At 41.6% G+C, this 20,820-nt stretch overlaps 1 protein-coding gene across 5 annotated transcripts in view; it reads right to left on the bottom strand.

Annotated features, from left to right (window-relative positions):
- fcsk (fucose kinase) overlaps positions 1–20,820 on the bottom strand; it is a 391,747-nt gene that overhangs the window by 92,117 nt on the left and 278,810 nt on the right. For all 5 annotated transcript variants that reach the window (XR_013576865.1, XM_078543941.1, XM_078543938.1 and 2 more), the window contains 2 exons: positions 6,819–6,944; positions 6,020–6,092 (listed from right to left, as the gene is read on the bottom strand). Coding sequence is in view for 4 of the 5 variants with exons in the window: in XM_078543941.1 (XP_078400067.1) it covers positions 6,020–6,092; positions 6,819–6,944 (199 nt within the window). In the remaining variant the exon portion in view is untranslated. The remainder of the gene's footprint in view (positions 1–6,019; positions 6,093–6,818; positions 6,945–20,820) is intronic.

The raw sequence follows: 20,820 nt of genomic DNA, 5'->3' as shown, positions 1-20,820 counted from the left end.
AACAAGTAAAGCTAGCAGTTTCGCACTGCTGCTATGCAGTGGCAGCATAAGTGGTGTTTTCCACTAATAGGATGTTGCCGTTAAGCCAAAAAGACAATTCTGCCTATAACACAAATGAGTATTGTGGTATATGAATTTCAATACCAGTGCGATGCCAGTTATGTATGCTATACCTCTCAAAGACTGGCGGATCATATCAAAAAGCATGTCCCTTCAGCAGTTCACAATAGGCAGAGTACTGGCTGGGCCTTGTATCCAGGTAGAAATGCTAACTAGCTATCTTCCACAACCCCAAATCCATTCTATCTTGGAATTAAACAGACCGCTTATAAAACCTGACAGTCCTAACACCTTGTGAGACTTGGAGACTAACAGTCTACCCACAGTCGGCACAACTGCTCTTGCCATTGAACATCTTGCACCTTCTTACCACTAAATCAACCTGGGCCCCACTTTCCCCATAGCAACCAAGCAACTAAGCTTGTTGTCAGGCAGAATTTGGAGTAGGTCCCAATGACCCCTTCCACTACTCCATTTTAACTTAAATTAAAGAGACAGTCCCAAAAGATAACAATCTTATAAACTTTGCATTCGTAACAATATGCACGTGAAGCGTTGTAATCTACAAGGCTATGGACCAAGAGCTGGAAAGTGGCATTAAGTTGGATGGGCTACTTGTTGGCCGGTGTTAACATGATGGGGCAAATGGCCTCCTTCCATGCTGCAAATTTCTATGATGCTTCCTATTATTGACGGCGAGCTGACTGGCCTATAATTCCCAGGTTTTGTTCATCTTTGTTTTTGCATATAAGATGATACAGAAATTCTGGCTACTATATTCCCTGAACATTTTTAAACTGGAAGAAATTCAGGACAATTTCCTCTGCAACATGAAGGTACCAATCAGAAAAGAAAGTCGATGAATACTGATGGAGATGCAATTGGGCAAACGGAGAACAGAAACAACATAGTAAATGGGCAATCCAGCAGCAAGGAAATATTTGCTATGTACTATATGATAACATTTATGATGCATCTGTAAGTTGGATGTAGAAGTAATATTTTTACTCCTACACCTCCCAAAAAATTCCTTTCCACTGTCAGGGGGCTAAGACCTCATTCTATATTTTTATTAAATGTATATATATCATCCTGGCTAATCTATATATTTTTTTTAAAAGCTGGACAAAGGCTTAAACTGACGGAAGCCATGATAAAGGAATTTCTGGCCTTCAGGCCAGCAACCTTGTTATTTCTAAAGAGGCACTAATGTTCCTGTGACTGCAGAGATCAAATCCCGAGGAATCGTACAAAGACCCTTATACATTTCTAAAGCCAGTCCCCTGGCCAACAGAGATGATCCGTCTGTGAGGACAAAAGGACCCTAAAACCTCTGTTGAACTTATTAATAGTTGAAACAGTAACCATCTCAAGAATCCTGACCTTGTCCAAACCAAGTTGGAGAAATGGGAGTCATGTAACATGACACCCCTGCGCTCACCCACCACACACCCCCAACCCTGTAATATTGCCTAAAGACAAACTGCTATTTTCCAGCTGGCAGGTAGCAGCAGGAAAAGGCTCAGTCCAGGTTTTTGAATACCTGGCTCTCCACTTACACTGCTTTCTACTGGAATTTCTGAACTTCGCTACCAGCACCTACAAGACTAATCCATCTCTATGTGCTTATCCCATCAGGGTAGTCATCTCTATGGAAAAGTGGATTACCCAGCATCCGTCTTCAACCTGCCGTCTCTGAAAGAATAGACTCAGAAAGAAAGACTCCTGATCTGGACTCGCATGAAACAATAATTCTTATCTTCTCTGTGGTCTTTGCCCTGTACCTCTTTCTTTCCTTTATCCCTCTTTTATTGTATGAATATACCGGTGGCTACATAGCAACAGCCCCTCCCATGTTTTGAGTGTGTGTAATATAAACTAACCCTTTTAGTTCATCCTGGCTCCAGTTTGCTGTGGAGATGTTAATAGAGAATTGGATCACACTAAAACTGAGGGGTTGGAAAATACGCCACCACATATAAAGGGGGAAATCAAAAAACAATTTGCTGTTTACAGATGGGTGGTGAGAGGAGAAATCAGGGCTGCTTAAATTAAACCCCCTCCTGTCTGTAACATTACCCAACATTGAAAGGACAGATTGTTGCTCCTCATATTTCCTCAGGCAGCAGCAGGACAGGTATACCCCACAAAAGTGTATGTTCTTCAGCATGTGTATTATGCAAGGACAGAATCCAGCTTCACTACTGCCAAATGGCCTTCCAACACAATCCATATTCACACATGAAGGACCTTATTTTGGGAGAGTTACTGGAGCAGGTGCTACTGGGGCCTCTGGTAGCCCCATCCTATCTCTGTAACCTCCATCATTCTTACAACTCTCCAAGAATTTTCTGTTTTTCCCAATTCTGGCGTCTTATACATCCCCCATTCCTTTTGTCCCACCATTGTTAGCTGTGTCTTTAGTTGGCTGGGCCCTAATCTCTGGAATTCCTTCACTGAACTTCTCGGCCTCTCCATCTCACTCTCCTCCTTTAAGACATTTCTTAAACCTGTCCTAATGTCATGTTCTTTGGTTCGGTGTTAATTTTTATCTGATTGGACTCCTGTAAATATTTTGCGATATTTTACTAGATAAAGGCGCTTTATAAAGGCAAACTGTTGTTGTTATTGAAGTAAAGTACGTCAGTGTGTGTGATAACAGCACGGAGAGGTGAGCATTTTTCCACATAAGCTTTCCAGACATGTAAATACATGAGCCATTCCCATTTGTACACAGAGCGGAATCTGCTTTTAAAAGTTTATTAATAATCATGGAGGTTGTTCCACGACCATACTGCACATCTGCTCCTCGCACTATTAAGCACAACTTTACAATCCTTCACAGGGCTACTGAAATATTTAATGAGCACTGGCAAATCATTTTTGTTCAGCATTGCTACTTCGCAAGAGAGGGATCTGAACGAATTAGACTTTTTTTGATTTAAAAGCCTCAGATGTTTAAACATTTTGAAAGATGTTAAACAAGTGGTAACACACTATTGCCTCAGTCAGAACATTGTGAGGAGAAAACCTAGGCTAACATTAATTGTGCAATTTTGAGAGTGTGCTGCATAGTCGGAGGTGCCGACTTTCGGATGACACGTTAAACTGTGGCCCCATTTGGACTCTCAGTTGGATGTAAAAGTTCTATGGCAGTATTGGAAGACAAGCAGGGGAGTGAATTATCCCTGGTGTCCTAGTTAATATATATCCCTCAATCAACGTAATTAAAAAAACAGATTATCTGGGCAGTCATGATTTCAATGCCTTTTGTGGGACCTTGATGCATGCATGCAGTAAATGTTTCCTACATTGCAATAGTGTCTGCACTTTAAAAGTACTTCATTGACTGTAAAGTGCTTAGGGTATCCTGAGGTCTTGAAAGATGCTAAAGGCTATGGACTAAGAGCTGGAAAATAGGATTAGGCTGAATGGCTACATGTCGGCTGGTGTGGCCGACCAGCCTCTGGGCTGTTCTCAGAGATGCACATCGAGATAAACATCAATTGCAGCTGTAGGATCATCAACTCGGTGAAAGACGTACTTTGGTCTGCCCAAAGCTTGCTGGTTTTCCAACCTTGACCAAGTGTTGTGGACTGGCACATTTCAAGATCCAGGACTCCAGGACTACATGCCGAGGGATGCGTTAAAGCTTGGGGCAGCTGCCGCAGAGGTGCAATGGGAAAAGTCGCTGTCTAAGGCCTTTCAGTGCATTGAGGGGCTGGAAAATTTGTATAACCCATTGGGCTGTTTTCCCGACATTGAGTGTACTTTGTGAATATCAAGAGTATTGAAATTGTATTGAGGCACCTCAGAGAGGAACATGCTGTATGAAAGAAAGTTGAATTCTATTACACTTTGTAATGTTTCAATTTGGAATGCTTTTGCCCTCAGGCTGTATGCCTGACATGGAATATATATTATAAATATAATGTATAGAGGCACCTAGGACTGGAACATACTGTATGGAGACAAATTGAATCTTATTGCACTTTCTGTAATTTTCAAGTTAATTTTTGGGGAAAAATGGCTACTTTTCAGCTGGTGTGGGCATGATGGGCCAAATGGCCTCCATCTGTGCTGTGAATTCCAATGATTCAATGAAGAAATGCAAGATCTTTCCGCAAATAGCTTTAAGTTCTTAACATTTCTGAAAAGATAAAATTCTTATGATTGGGTTGGTATCCACATAACAGCAATCACAGGATACTGGAGAATTGCTGGGGAATTGCCTTCTGCTGTAGCACTCAGTTGGTTTGGTGAGGATCTATTCACTGGAAATATAGAAGAGAGCCTTTGGCTCTGTTGGTAGCATTCCATCCGAGACAGAAGGTGCAGGGTTCAAACCCTGCTCCAGACAGTTCCAACAAGTGGAGACTGGAACTCTGGCTCAGAATTCTGGGTTGACATTTAGTGGGATACTCTTGTCTGCTGGGTGTTGATGTCTCCCACCTCACTGAATCGGTTGTGGAGGCCCATAAAACCCTCCCATTGTAAAGTCCCTACTGGCTGCTACAAAGATAGTTACACCATAGAATGAGCATTCAGTGTTGGTGTGATGGCCCTTGTGCTTTGGAGAAAAGCCTGTATTTTCTATTGGGAAGGTCCCTTAAAGTCTAAAGTGAAACTAAGATAGTTCTGGCAATGTGCCCTTAGACTTCTAAGAAGTACTCTAGTGATCTAGTTGTTATGGAACTAAGAATAGGATAAGTAGACAGTTAATTGGATATAGGTTTACAGCTGGTATCAAAACACAAAGAGACAGATATCTTGGTGTAGAACAGAACCTGCAGTTGAGGGGAACAGGGAAGGCATCTTTTACAAAGAGCTGTGTGTGTAATAGAGTAAAAAAGACAAAAAGATGAAGACAGGGAGAGCAGGGATTGTATACTGGACAAGACTACTGCTGCTGTTTCAGATTTTCCAGAGCCAACCAGACCACGTAAAAGTGTAGGAGAAAGGAGTCTCTGGGGTTTCTGTGCCTCAAGACTGTTGTGAAACTAGCTAAGGCGGTTCTGCCAACGTTGACCATATATGGGAACTTTGGGTAGAATAAGGCTGCTGGCAAAAGCAATTTGAGAGCTGAATCTATTGAGCGGGAATGCAAGAGATCCTACATACCAGAAGCAGGGTTAGAGAACGTTGGAACTACATGTTGTGCCAAGTGTGTAGGGAATAACAGGTGCTTGTGGTCCTGTAAGACATGCCTGTGTTGGATCGACTATTTGAAGTGAAATTTACCTTTTCATTTGAAGTATCGTTTGCTTGTTAACTAATGTTTGAATTACGTGGATTTTGGTTTGTTTGTTACTGTAAAAGTTTTAAAGAGTAAAATCTTGTCCTTCAGTAATTTCTGTTGACGTGGTGGGGGATTCCTTTTAAAAAGTTATCAGTCTTTTCGGGGATCGTAACAATAGCCTGGTAAGACTGTCAAACTAGCTGGAGAATCCTTCCACTAGTTTACACGATCCTCCAAAGTATGCTATAAAAACAAAATAACCAAATAGATCGTCTGAACTCTACACAGCTGGATCTCAGGCCCCTATTCAATGTAAAACGAGGCAAAGCTATAGGTAAAAATAATTACAAATTCTCTAATTGTTTCAGAGATAAATACACCAGATACTCTGTTATAGAGCAATAGAAGATGTATCTAACCCAGAATATTACTGACCACGTACCAGTCCTAGTTTCTGCTGAGGTTAGCTGGTTTTGGAGAAGGGAATTTTAACCAGCATTTCCATTCTCACTGAGCCCTGCATGCTCTGTAAAGACAGCAGCTGTGGTACACTCCAGATAAAATATACATCCAACACATACTGTTTAAGCTCACAGGCAGAGAATATGTTGGGTGAGTGTGCCGATGGTGTGTATAAAGCCACACCCATGTGATCCTTTACACTGCAAAATGCTGCAATTACTTTTGTTCCCTTTCCACAATACCTTTGGGGTACATTACCTGGGTAGGACGGGACAGTCAGGATCATATCTGTGCTGCAGACCCACACGCCTGGTGTACAGCCTGGTCCCAACTGTAAAACGCAAAAACAGAAAAGACTCATCAGTGATGCATTTCATATTCTACCTCACAACATCCTTTGTCTTTGTACACGATCTGGACAAATGTGATGTAACGTGGTCCCTTGCAGCAAACCTGTGGGACATCTTCCTTAACTCACTGACCTACATTGGCTTCCTGTCCAGCAACACCTTGAATTTAAAATTCTCATCCTTGTTTTCAAATCCTTCCATGAGGTCTCACCCCTTTCTATCTCTGTAACCTCCTCCTGTCCTACAACCCTCCAACATCTCTGCCCTCCTCCAATTCTGGCCTTTTCTGCATTCCCCATTTTAATTGCATCACAATTGCCAAATACCCAGTCCCTAAGCTTGGAAATTCCCTCTCTAAATCTCCCCACGCTTTTGGCCATCTATCTAATTACTCTATGTTGCTCTGCATCAAATTTTACTTAATTGTGCTCCTATGAAGTGCCTTGGGTTGTTTTACATCAAAGATACTCTAAGTACAAGATGTTGTCACTGAAGTCAATTCCTTGTAGGTACAAACTCTGTCTTACAATGGTGGCATAATTGGAAGGAAAAATTAGACTGCAGTAGATCAGAATTCCAGCATAATGTACATGTTTCATTGCAGCTGGATAGCCTCTTGGCTGTGGGATTCCAACCAGTGATTCGGTCCAAAAGTGTATGACCTGGCTCTTCCTCACCTCTATGGAGGTCACTCATGAATAACTGACCTTGTATGTCATGATGTGCAGCAGAACATCGATGTTGCAAACAAGGGCCTCTGCTTTGCTGTCTGGATTTTCCATTGGCAGGCAGGTAAATGAACGGCCACAGTCATCAAAGGGAAAGTCTCGACCCTATGCATGACAACAGAGAAGAAAAGAAACTTTTTTAGCATTTATATCTTACTGTCTCCTGGAAAGCACTAGCTGTGGGCATAGTCCCCACAGATGCAGGGACATTTCAATTTCTTATCCAAGTGGTCAGTCTTCATTTGGGACCCTCGACATGGGCAGAGGCAGTGTTAGGAAGTAGGGCACGAGCCAAACAAGAACAGAGGCAGAGGTGGGGGCAGGTGCAGGAGTGAGGACTTGATACAGGGCATGGACAAGGCACAGGAGTAGGGCATAGATGGGGACTGGAACAGAAGGCAGTGGTGGAAGCAAGGACATGGACAAGGGCAGGTGTAGTCCATGGATGGCAGCATGGAGAGGGGCAGGGGTACAGGTGAGGGTACAGCCAGAGGAAAAAGTAGGGCCAAAAGATAGAGGTGGTGTTAGTGACAGAGCGGGTTGATGTCAGTGACAGGGGCACGGCACGCATGAGTACAGATGTATGGCAGGGACAGAGGTCAGGGAAACGGGCAGGAGCAGTTTGGGAGAGGGTCAGGGGCAAGGATGGGGCCAGGAGGCAGTGTCAGAGGCAGGGGAGGGAGCACCAGAGGCTGATTTGGTTTTCCACTTTCCACCGGTCATTGCAGGATAGTGATCAGGAACAGGAAATTCTGGTTGACTCTCCCCTTCCCTCAGTGCAGCGGAAACCAACTGTGATAACTCTACCCCAAAGGGTATCAGCTAGCCCAGTAGAGACCGAGGACCTTCTGTGCTGTATGGTGCCAGCTGTAGCTCAATGGTAGCATTTCCAAATCTGAGTCAGAAGGTCACAGGTTCAAATCCCACTCCAGAAGCAGGAGCACAAAATCTATGCTGAGACCTCAGTGCTGAGGGAGTGCTGCACTGTCAGAGCTGCAATCTTTCAGATGCAACATTAGACTGAAGCCCTGCCTACTCAGGTAGACATAAAAAAATTCCAATGGCACCATTCGAAAAACAGGGGAGTTTTCTTGATATCCAGGCAACATTTATCTCTCAACCAACATCACTGAAGCAGTTTCATTCATCCCATGGCAGTTTGTGGAAGCTTGCAGTGCACAAAATGGCTGCCACATTTCCCTACATTACAAAAGTGTCAACATTTCAAAAGTATTTATCTGACTGTAAAGCGCTTTGGGACATCCTGAGATTGTGAAAGGCCCAATATGAAAGCATATTATTTCTTAAGGTCCAGTACTGTATGGTGGTGTCTTTATCCACTTAGCCACTGGCAGACTTTAATTTAAATTTAATTTAAACAACTTTAATGAGCTTTCAGAGCGAAACGATCCCACAGTAATGAAAAAGAAAATTGCTGATTCTGATGGTCATGTGGAACACTGAGCACTCATTGTCCTGAGTGATTGGGCTGCTTCTGATTAACTGAGCCAATAACTGACTACGGCTGTTGATGCGGTAGTTTGGAGTTTGCTGACTCTCACAAGGCGTACATTTAACAGAGTCACTTTATTAAACTGGGTAACTGCCAAACAGAAATACCCATCGCTCAGCTTTAATGAGACATGTACTCGACATTTACTGCATAGTGGCCAACGTAAAATATCAGTCTCTCAAATGGGTTTATAGAAATGTTTAAAAAGTCTGTCCAAAAGGAGTAAGACAACTGTCAAATGAATAAGACGAAGCTTATTAGTAAACTACATTTCTTACTTCCCAATATCTCAGTGGGTAAGCGTATCATGTGCTGTGACACTGAGTCATACGGACCAGGGCAGACCCCAGTTTCTATCCATGCCACACAGCATGGCAGTAGGAGGATACTCCAATTGGCCTCAGCACTCGGAAGCAGAGAGGGGAACAAAGCTGTGTTTGCTGCCAATGTGCAGCAGGGTGCATAGATGGCCGCCATCTTTATAGGGGGAAATGTGTGACATGAACCCAGCTTGCTTACTTCCAAGAACTATGTACCGTGTATCAAAGTAAAGTGGCTGTCAGTAATTTGTAAGATCATATTTAGTTATGCAATGTCATTAATTCATTGATCCTTCTTAAACTGAAGAGATTTGAGAATGTGACAGAACATTTAGACGTTTTAAGGCAGGATACTGCCCCTTCGCTAAATGAATTAGTGAGTTCAGTGCAACTATTTTCTTTCCTGTCTTGACTGAATCTTTCGGATCACAGTGCTTATAAATTGCAAGATGACAGAAATCATTAAAGTGAGTTGAAAGTTCTGGATTGTCCCTGTCACTCCTTGTAAAATACTGTAACATTTTCTGCAAGTGTCAATATAATGCTTGTGAGCTAAATATTCCAAGCAACCTGCCGACTAAGTGATGTGTGGGATCCTTGGAATCCACAAACTAAGGGCATATTGCAATAATTGAATTAGAAAGCGAAATGAGTTGTGCTGGGTAAACTGATGTGTGCATGTCATTGGGTTTCTGCTCATGTGTGGACCAATGCATGCACGCAGATGGGTATCAGCGGCCAATCTGCACAGCCATATTACATTGGAAGGAGACACAGCGTGTTATGAGACAGCAGTTTGGTAAAGCTGAGTTATTTAAAAATCCCAGAGAGAAACTTTAAACAACTGTCATAACCTATATTTTTAAGTGGTAGGTTTGAGATGCAACTCTAAATTCAGGAATCAGGCCACCAGTTCTATAAGGGTTTTATATAAAAATACATGAGACATTTATTAACTTACACAAGTTAAATATATACACATGGCTACAAATTACTACCATCATAACTTTTAACAAATTCCTAAACTAATCTCCATAAAGGCAATAGCAACCCCTAGACTTAAACCAGGCACCAGGCTAAGCATATGCACCTTACGAATTCAAAATGAGGTTCCTTTCACTTTGGTTCCTGTGGAAACAGTTGGAGGTTTACAGCTGCTTTGATCTTACATTGCCTTTGCCCCACACACACAAAACAGCTATCCTTATACCTAGCGCAGCTCATTGAATGTAAATTCTCATTGTATCACCAGCCTCTTCTAACAATAAAACACCTTTCATACTACCAATTTTATTACTAATATAAACATATTGCTTGGACTGCTAGCTAGGTGCCACATTTCACCCCACATCTTGGATGCTCTATTCAAAAAATTCAAATGCATTCTACCTCTCTTACACCTCTAAACTAGTACACATCAAAACACCCAGACCAGCTGGCTTTAATCCAATTAAATCCACAGACTAAACTTCTATTTTAAAAGAAAAATATTTTCCAATAATATTATCTATATAAATAGCTTCATGACACAGAGGAGGAAAAACACCAGCCTGGATTCCCAATGCTAATTGCTCTACTACTGGGAGATGGGTACAACATGTGAAGTTTCCCTAAGGTGAATAGCCTGTTAACCCCAGAAATATTAGCACATAATCTAGATCGAAGCTCTAGTGCAGCACTGAGGGAGCGCTACCGTGTCTGAGATGCCCTTTTCTGGGTGAGGCATTAAACCAAGGCACTGCCTACCCTCTTAAGTGGACATCAAAGATCCTTTTGCATTATTCATGAGTCACTATTATGACACAAAGAGGCTATTTGGCCCATTAAGTCTATAATGGCTCTTTGTAGAGCAATCCAATTAGTCCCATTCCCCTATTCTATACATGTAGAGCTGCAAGTTTATTCCTCTAGAGTCTATCCAACTTCTTTTTGAGACCATTGATTGCTCCACTTCCATCGTATTCAAGGAGGAGCTGGGATGTGCTCTCCAGTGTAGTGTCCAATATTTATTCCTTAATCAACATCAATAAAAATATTATCTGGTCATTATCACATTGCTGTTTGTGGGACCTTGTTATGCACAAATTGGCTGCCATGTTTTCTCTATTACAACAGTGACTTTGCTTCAAAAGTACTTAATTGACTGTAAAGCACTTTGGGATGTCCTGAAAGTAGTTATATAAAAGTAAGATCTTTCTTTCTGTCTTTAACATTCATTGCTTGGAGTCCACAATCTAAGGATAACGACTAGAATGAGTAACTTTCAAAAGGAAATTGGATAAATACTTGAAAAGGAAATATTTGCAGAGCCAAGGAGAAAGAACAGAGGAGTATAAAAGAGCTGTTCCAATTATTCAAAGAGCTGGCAGAGGCACGGTGGGCTGAATAGCCTCCTTCTCACTGTAAGATTTTGTGATTCTATGTCACAGTAACCACACGTTGAGCACTGAGTGGGAATGTCTGGGTAAACAGCCTGGGATTTTAAAATGAATGGATAGAAAATCAGTCTATTTGGCCATGAATTTCCTGCAAAACACTCGCTTTTAAGTACTGCTCCTCAAAGGCAAAGCAGAGTTAGCCTTCTCTTTGTAATTACAGAACTGTTTTCAAGTATAGGTAATGCACTGGGGCTGTTTTCCCTCATGAACTAATATTTCTAATGGTTCAAATAAGGTTTGCAACATAATAAAACATGATAAATTTAGCTAAGTTATCTTTGCATAGCTTCATTAATTTTTGTACTTAAAAGTCTCAGCCTTTCCCAGAAGCATAAGCTTGATCTTGAAAAATGTATTTGGAGTTTGTTAATTGAAGGTAGATCCTGCAGTTTGATCATGTTCAGTATTCCCAATGTTGTGAGGTGCAGCAGCATCATTTAATCAGTCAATTGATATTAAGGGTTGCATTTTACATTCAGTGGCAAATGAACCATGCAGTCGTTCATTAAAATTACACATAACCATAGACTTTCTTTGGGATTTTGCACCGCAAATTCCTGATAGCTACTAAAAGCACAGCACTTTCTACAGTGCATCTGGGACCTGTGTGAGCAGGCCAAGTAGCTGTGCATCTTCTTAGCTAATCACATTGAACAATTGTTAATGAGCAGCTCAGGGTTTGAACTGGGAGGTGTCAATTAGGAAAATGAAAATAAAGACTTGCTTTTATGTAGCGCCTTGACCACCAAACATCTCAAAGCATCTTACAGCCAATGAAGTACTTTTTGAAATGTAGTCACTGTTGTAATGTAGGAAAAGTGGCAGCCAATTTATGCACAGCAAGCTCCCACAAACGGCAATGTGATAACGACTAGATCTGCTTTTGCAGTGTTGATTGAGGGATACCTATTGGCCAGGGCACTGGAGATAACTCTTTTACTTCGAAATAGTGCCATGGGATCTCTTATGTCCACCTGAGAGGATGGACAGGGCTTTGGTTTAACGTCTCATTGAAAAGTCAGTACCTCCGACAGAACAGCACTCCCACAGTACTGCACTGGACCGTCATTCTTTATATTTGTGCTCTAGTTCAAGAGTGGGACTAGAACTCGGAACCTGTGACTCAGGGGCGAGATTGCTACCAACTAAGTCATGGCTGAAACTATAATAGTGATTTCAGTGTCAAATCAAGTAAAGAATGTGAAATAAAGAGAGAAAGAATCATTAGATTAAAGCAGAGATAAAGGAGGCAAAGTAAAACATAATTAAACTTTTTAATTTTTAAAATCTCCTACAATAATTAAAATCTGAAAGAATGAGACTCCACATGTGTAAAAGTTAATTTTCAGTGTCAGGGAGGTTGTTTGGTGGTAAATAAGACTTACAGACCATTAAGAGTACTGGAATGGACAAGTCCTAAAATTTTCCAGTGAGTTTAGTTCATATATATTAGGTAAGTACAGCAAGTTCACATCAATGCATTTGAATGGGGAGTCTCTGCGTGAGATGTCATTATCACACTGAGGAGCATGCATCTTGGACAGTAGTTTCTTGATTTCCATGCTTAATTGCACATGTGCAGTCACTGGAAGTTGCTTTCCGATTTCAACATAATTAATGGTGAGTGCTGTTAACCCCATCACTATTTGTACCACAATATCTAGCCCAATGCTTCACATTAATGTCCAACAAGATCAAAATGGAAAACCAAAGCTAAACAACAAATTTCAAATGCTTTATTAAAAGTGTATGTCTGTGAGTGAGTGAGAGTGGTTTGCTTCTAAATGTTTAAGTGTACGTTATACACTTTTATTTCAGAAAGATGTCAAGCAGCGAGGCAGAAAGGGAAGGATACAGAGAAATCTCCATCTAAAGAGTGAGAAGGAGACAGGCAGATGGAGAGAAAAGTAATGTCTTTCCTCATAATAATTTGAGTTATTTTCTTTTCTCTGGCAAATGGAAAGGCTTTACTATGTTTTGTGAACACATAGAAAATGGAAGCAATCTAATTAGTAATGGATACATGTGTGTGGGAGAGACAGAGCGAGCGCGAGAGCAAGAGCAAGCATGAGGGAGAGCAAGAGCGAGAAAGAGAGATCAAGAGAGAGTGTGTGAGTGGGTATATGTGTGTGTGTGTATATATGTGTGTGCCTGTGCGAGTGAGTGAGTAAGACGTAGTCAGATAAAGGACTGTGTGTCCAGAGGCTAACCACAAACACTGAATTCAATGTCTGCAACGATCTCTTAGAAACATATAAACTAATAGGGAAGATGGTGGCGTAATGGTAATGTCACTGGAGTAGTAATCCAGAACCCAAGGCTAATGCTCTGGGGACATGGGTTCAAGTCCCACCACAGCAGCTGATGGAATTTGAATTCAGTTATAAATCTGGAATATAAAGCTAGTCTCAGTAATGATGACAATGAAACTATCATTGATTGTTGTAAAAACCCATCTGGTTCACTAATGCCCTTGAGGGAAGGAAATCTGCCGTCCTTACCTGGTCTGGCCTACACGTGACTCCAGACCCACAGTAATGTGGTTGGCTCTTAACTGCCCTCTGAAATGACCCAGCAAGGTCAGTTCAAGCAACACCCCCATCTCATGAAAGAAAACAAAATTTGCTGGAAGACTCAATAAGTTCCTTTTTCATGCTACACAACTTTATTGCTGACAAGTCCCAGAAATCCACCACACATTTCACCCCACAATTTTTTGCCAACCCCCAGGTTCCACTTTGACATTGCAAGAGAAAACAGGATTCTTCAAGCAGTGCTACAAAAGCCCAGGATCACCCCCAGTGCTGCGAACCCCATTGCCCTCCCCAGTTATGCAAAATGCCAGATAATTATTTCCAATTGGTATGAGATAAAAATTAAACACATTGATCTAGGAGTATATCTATAAATGTATTTATAATCTTACACCTGCACAGGCTTCCTGTTTACGAATCCTTACTTTATGCTGTGTTTTATCATGCTTCTCTGTCAATAGTTCCCATTGTAAGTTCTCTATCCCCATTTATAATGAGAATTGCCAATGTGAATGCGCCACCCTGTAATTACAACATCTCATCAGAGGGGATGCTGTAGTACCTTGGCTTCATGTCTCCCAGATTCTGGCTCTGTACTGCAGAAAACCCCCTACACGGTAGCTAGTTCTACTTCCCTTCTTGCTGCAAGTCTTACTGCCGGCAGATAATAATACAAAGTCAAAGTATTTTATTAAAATAAAGGCAGAACGTAAGATTTTAAAATAAGGGCTGAATTCCACCAGAATGGTCTAATTGTTCCCCTATCTGATAACCCCACTTCACCGGAAGACATTTGGTCTTTACTCTTGTTATGCAACATCATGGAGGATTGACTGTACTGTATAAAACCAGATACATATAGAGGTACAGATAGAAATATAGAGTTAGAGAAAGTGAGGTGGAGAGAAAGACAGGTTCCCTTTAACTTGTTTTTATTTGAATTTTGTGCTCACCTTGATGATGTTTGTTAGCATTGGGAAATGAACATTTTATACTTTTAGCACACAGATCAGCATCAAGCACTCTCAGCTCAGGTTCACCAGAGGCTTCCCAGTAGGAAAAAAACAGTTTGGGCCAGTACTCTTATTTCCCAGTTTTTACTAGCGTTCCATTTTAAGGTATACAAGACCAGTTTGGACCAGTATACTTATTTCCCAGCTTTTACTGTTTTTTCGTTCTGGGCTCCAGTGTGATATCTCCTAAGCAAAACATCCCTGCAGCTTTGTTTAATAAAATTGTTAATTGGTGCAAAACAATAAGCTGTTTTGTATTAGCAATTTACTAAAGTGAATTGAGACTACCCCAGACTCATTTCCAGTTAGCACAGTTAAAACTTTCATCTCTTAGCGTGACTGGATCCCACTAGGCATCAGAAGTGAAAGTCTAATTTTCTAAAGGCACATTAAATTATAATTCAGATGTGTGTTTGCACCTTCCACTGTATATATTGAACACTGCAACTGCTCCTTGATAAAGTTTACAAGTGATAGTTAAGTGGAGATGGAAAGCAACCCAGAGGAACCAGAAAATCACATCTCTCCAATGCTATCACGGTTGAAGGATGAATGTTCATAAGGACACTGGGGAGAATGTCATGGGATCTTTTACATCAGAGAGGTTTAACGTCTCATCGAAAGGCGGCACCTCTGACAGTGCAGCACTTCCACAGTACTTCAATGAAGTGTCAACCTAGATTATGGGCTAAAGTCTCCAGAGTGAGACTTGAACCCACAACCTTCAGACTCAAAGATAGCAGAGCTACTCATCGAACCATGGCTAACACAGAAAAGATGGTTGCCTTTTTAAGTCCAAAATTTACCCAGAGGGGCAAATCAATGGGTCTGCAGGCATTTGAATGACAGTGCAATGGATAGTGAAGAGCAGGCCCATGGGGAACATGCAAAAAAAGACTGCAACAAAGTTGAATACATTTCATTTTCAATGCATTTACTGTACTAGGCCCTGGCCGGTTCAGAAACCCTTGTATCATCAGCCAGCCAATCATTTATTTTACAGGGTACTTTTTGAGGTCTCATACTGTGGCTAGAATCTCAGTAGGGTTACTGAGTCTCCAGGATTGTCCCTCAGCCTTCAGGAATTAAAGATTAATTTCCAGTACTGTGCTGCGAGCATCCCGTGAGAAAAAAATCTAAGGGGCATTAAAGAAGTTGTGCTTTTTTCATTTTCTTTGAACACTTGCATTTACTTGTTATATATTTTTTGGAGCTGGAGAAAAAAGGCTGTTTGACTGGATGGGGCATTAGGAGGCGAGAGACCATGTGACAAAACCTCCAGGAATACCTCCAAATGGATGTAGCAACCCTTGACCTTGCACATAGCCAACAGATATTAGTGCGCGTGTGATTTTTTCACATGGACTGGTTGCATGCAGATTCGTGCAACATTTAACCTTATATCTCACAGTTAAGAATGACAGCACAATCACAAGCCATTGGGATTTTCAGACTGTTGCCACATCTAATTGAAAATATGATAAAGAAAGCAGGCTGGTAATTTTCACCAGAAGGTGGCTATGGAGGAAGAACATTTTCCTTTTTGCAACAGTGTCAACTATAATTCTTCAGCAATATTATTCCACAGAATATAAAACCACCCTCTGCAGGGAAAATTACAACTCCACTGATGGAGGGAATGAACAATAGATAAAGAATAAATCTGAAATGACCCCAAGCCATTAGTGTGCAGTTCTGATGCCTTCCCATATCACAATCTCAACAGTTCTCTCAAAGAAAGAATGAACAAACTTTAATTTATATAGGAACTTTCACATCAGGATGTCCCAGTGCACTGTATAACCAATGAAGTGTTTCTGAACTGTAGGGCGGGATTTTCCAGCCCCATCCACTGCTTCGATCATCCGGTCCCGCCAAAAGTCAATGGGCTTTTGGCTGGGCCGCTGAATCTCCTGCGGCGGGTTCCACCATGATGGGGCCAGAAAATCCTGGCCGTAATCATTGTTCTTAGATCAGCAAATATAACAACCAATTTAAACACAGAAGGTCCCACAAACAGTACTACTGATTGGTGGTTTATCTATCTGTTTTGGTTGAGGAATAAATGCTGGCCAGGACATGAGAGAACTCTTTTCAAATCATCTCGTGGATTGTTAGGAGGGGACTCAGTATAAAGTCTCACGCAAAAGATGGCACTCCTGACGGAAGTGCTGCACTCCCTCGTACTGCTCAAGCATCAGCCTGGGTTACATACAAAATCCAGTGAGGTTTGATCCTCAATTTTCTCTCTGACGCTGGACTGCTATCTCTGAACTGGTTTGACACTTGGAAACAGCAAGTGCAGCCAGGTAAGTGGAGAAGCTGAAGCAGCTGGAGGTGCTTCCTCTACACATGGTCTTTCAAACACTTGAAGTGACCTGAAGTTCCCACATGGTGCCAGAATTGCAAGCAACATGTCTCAACTGCCGATGCATGATCTAATTAATCTCCATTCCCTCTTTTAGAAACTAGTGTGTATCTTGTTTAAACTTCTAATTTTAATTAATGCCTCTTGGCCTGCTCTGTGCTAATATTCTTATTAATTTACTTACTGTTATACTTACCCTGATTGAAAATTTAATTTCCCAGCCCCTAGTTCAAATAAATGCCCTAGAGAGAGAAAAAGTGAAAAATACTCACCAACCAGCCACTTACTTGCTTTCCTTTAAGATCACACTGATTTTTTTCCTCTTTTCTTTTAAACTCGCTCACTCTATCTCCTTTTGACTCCCCTTTGCTACTTATAACTATGGATCTCCGGCAGTGTTCTATGTCAGATTTGGTCTGGCTCCTTCTGACTCCTCACTGTCGCTTTTAAATGTGGAACTCTGACACTATTCTCAGGCTCTCTCTCTCTGTCCGTCCTTTGCATGATGACTTTCTTGTGTACCTTACTATGGAGATTTATGCTTGAATCTAAGCATTTATCTTGTGTTAATGTTTTGTGCTGACTGGAAGTTCAGTGTCATCTGCTAGCTGAAGGCTTTATCTCTTCTCTCTCCTGCAGTACCTCATCTAAGTGTGAACCCAGATCCTAGGTAGTGAGAGTCAGCAGGCTAGTCGACCTTGGAGGTCATCTCTGGTGATCCCAATCTTGCCTTAGCCTTTGGTCATGCAGTCTGGTGGCAGAGTATCACTGGAACCCTGACAGGTTTCTTCTACCTCCTTCCTCCAGGGGGACTAAGGTCAATAGTAGTGGATGTGCGCTGGCACGCCAGAGGAGTTGACCCTAATAATTACAGGCCATTTAGCTTAATCTTGACATTTCTGAAGAAGGATGGCATTACTACAGATTACATTACATAGAATTATACAGTATTTCCAGCTCAGAAACAGGCCATTCAGCCCAACAGTCCATGTCAGTGTTTATGCTCCACATGAGCCTCCTCCAAGCTCTCCTCATCTCACTCCAATAATATCTCCTTATATTCCTTTCCCCTTCGTATGTTTATCTAGCTTCGCCTTAAAGGCTCAACAACTCTCCGTGGCAGTGAGTTCCATATTGCAACCCCTCTCTGAGTAAAGAAATTTCTCCTGAATTCCCTATTGGATTTATTAGTGTCTATCTTATTTTCATGGTTCCTCAAAGAACAAAGAACAAAGAACAAAGAAGGTTACAGCACAAGAACAGGCCCTTCGGCCCTCCAAGCCTGCGCTGATCATATTGCCCGTCAACTAAAACATTTTGCACTTCCGGGGTCCGTATCCCTCTATTCCCATCCTATTCATGTATTTGTCAAGCTGCCTCTTAAACACCACTATCGTACCTGCTTCCTCGTCCTGGTCTGCCTTGTAAGTGGAAACATCTTCATTACGTCTACCCTATCAAACCCTTCCATAATCTTAAAGACTGCTATAAAATCACCCCTTCTCTTTTTGAGAAAAAATAGTCCCAGCCTGTTCAATCTTTCCTGGAAGATTAACCTCTCAATTCTGGTATCATTCTAGTAAATCGTTTTTATTACCTTCTCCAATGTCTCTATATTCTTTTCATAATATGGAGGCCAGATCTTTTTTTTATTCATTCATGGGATGTGGGCTTCGTTGGCTATGCCAGTGTTTATTGCCCATCCTTAATTGCCCTTGAGAAGGTGGTGGTAAACTGCCTTCTTGAACTGCTGCAGTTCATGTGTTATAGAAACGCCCACAGCGATGTTAGGGAGTTCCAGAATTTTGACTCAACAACAGTGAAGGAATGGTGATGTAGTTCAAATCAGAATAGGGTGTGACTTGAAGGGGAACTTGGAGCTGGTGATGTTCCCAATCATCTGCTGCCCTTGTCCTTCTAGGTGGGAGAGGTTGCGGATTTGGAAGGTGTTGTCGAAGGAGGCTTGGTCAGTGGCTGCAATGAGTCTTGTAGATGGCACACACTGCTGTCACTGTGCATCAGTGATGGAGGGAGTAAATGTTTAAGCTAGTGGATGGGGTGCCAATCAAACAGACTGCTTTGTCCTGGATGGTGTTGAGCATCCCGAGTGTTGTTAGAGCTGTACTCATCCAGGCAAGTGGAGAGTATTCCATCACACCCGTGACTTATAGATGGCGGGCAGGCTTTGTGGAGTCAAGAGGTGAGTTACTCTCTGCAGAATTCCCAGCCTCTGATCTGCTCTTGTAGCCACTGTATTTAAATGTCTGGTCCAGTTCAGTTTCTGGTCAATGGTAACCCCAGAATGGTAATGATAGTGGGGGATTCAGTGATGGTAATTACATTGAATGTCAAGGAGGGATGGTTAGACTCTCTCTTGTTGAGGTGGCCATTGTCTGGCACTTGTGTGGCATGAATGTTACTTGTCACATATCAGCCCAAACCTGAATATTGTCTTGCTGCATATGGACATGGACTGCTTCAGTGTCTGAGGAGTCACGAATGGTGCTGAACATTATGAAATAATCTGTGAACATTCCCATTTCTGACCTTATGATGGAGGGAAGGTCATTTATGAAACAGCTGAAGATGGTTGTACCTAACTGTTCACAGTACTTGAAGTGTGTCTAACCAAGGTTCAGTACAATTTTAACTTATCTTCTCTGCTTTTCAATTCTATCATCTAAATATAAATGCAAGTGCTTTGTTTGCGGTTTTATGGCCTAATCAAATTGTATTGGTACTTTTAGTGATTTGTGCATCAGTATACCCAGATCCTTCTGCTGCTCTACTCTATTTAGACACTTACTTTGCAAGCAGCTTCCTTATTCCTCCTACCAAAATGTACCAAATCACACATACCTGTTTAGAAATTTATTTGCCAATTAAACGCCCATACTACAGGTTCATCAATGTCTTCCTGTATTTTGTCATAGACCTCTGCAGTATTAACTAGACCCAGCAACTCGCGTGTCATCCGCAAATTTTGAAACTGGACTTTCGATTCCCCGAGTACAAATTGTTTATGTAAATGGTGAACACCAGTGGTCCCAGCTCCGATCCTTGTGGAATACCACCTCCCATGTTTTGCCAGTCCAAATAACTACCTTTAATTCCCACTCTTTGTTATCCATTTTGCTACTGATCCCCTGACAACACCTTAACAAATAAGGATAAAGAGATACTGCAGTGAACACAGTTTTCAAAAGGGCCAAACGTGATTGACAAATCTCACAGAACTCTTTGAAGAGGTAAGTGTGGGAAATTAAGTGGATGCAGATTCCATGTGTGCTGATTCATACTGGTTCGGGATCGTGACATCCAACCATTCCTTTAATGATTCATGGGTTTTTGCCAATTCATTCAAATTGTCACGAAAAAGCACTTTTACTAGTTTGAAACTGTGACTCTTGTCCTTTGCTCTCAGCCACTGAGGACTATTAGTTTGCTTTCTCACCTATAGCTTTGACCAATATCAAATGCGTAGCATGGTTTTCTGCCCTTGGAACCAGATCTCAGTACCTTTAGGAACAGTTGGGTAGAAAGCGAAGGATAAAAAATCTGGAAAAAATATAGATGGCTTCTTTCTGCTTCCTGTTAAGATGATTTATTATCCAATTTACAATGTCCTCCTAGCTATAAGCCTCTTGTGAAAGCTGTTTCCTGAAGTTGAGATATATAATACCAAGGACATTAATATCCGCCATTACCTCAGATACATCTGAAAGTAAATTGGTACAGCTTGGTCAGCCTGTGAGCCTCAGCTGGATATGATTTGCTGCTTTTGAGTTTCACTGC

The sequence above is a fragment of the Cetorhinus maximus genome, chromosome 6 (assembly GCF_964194155.1).
Source record: "Cetorhinus maximus chromosome 6, sCetMax3.hap1.1, whole genome shotgun sequence".
NCBI lineage: Eukaryota > Metazoa > Chordata > Chondrichthyes > Lamniformes > Cetorhinidae > Cetorhinus > Cetorhinus maximus.
The sequence above is the reverse complement of the archived record's forward strand: the minus strand, read 5'-3'. Positions and strand labels throughout refer to the sequence as shown.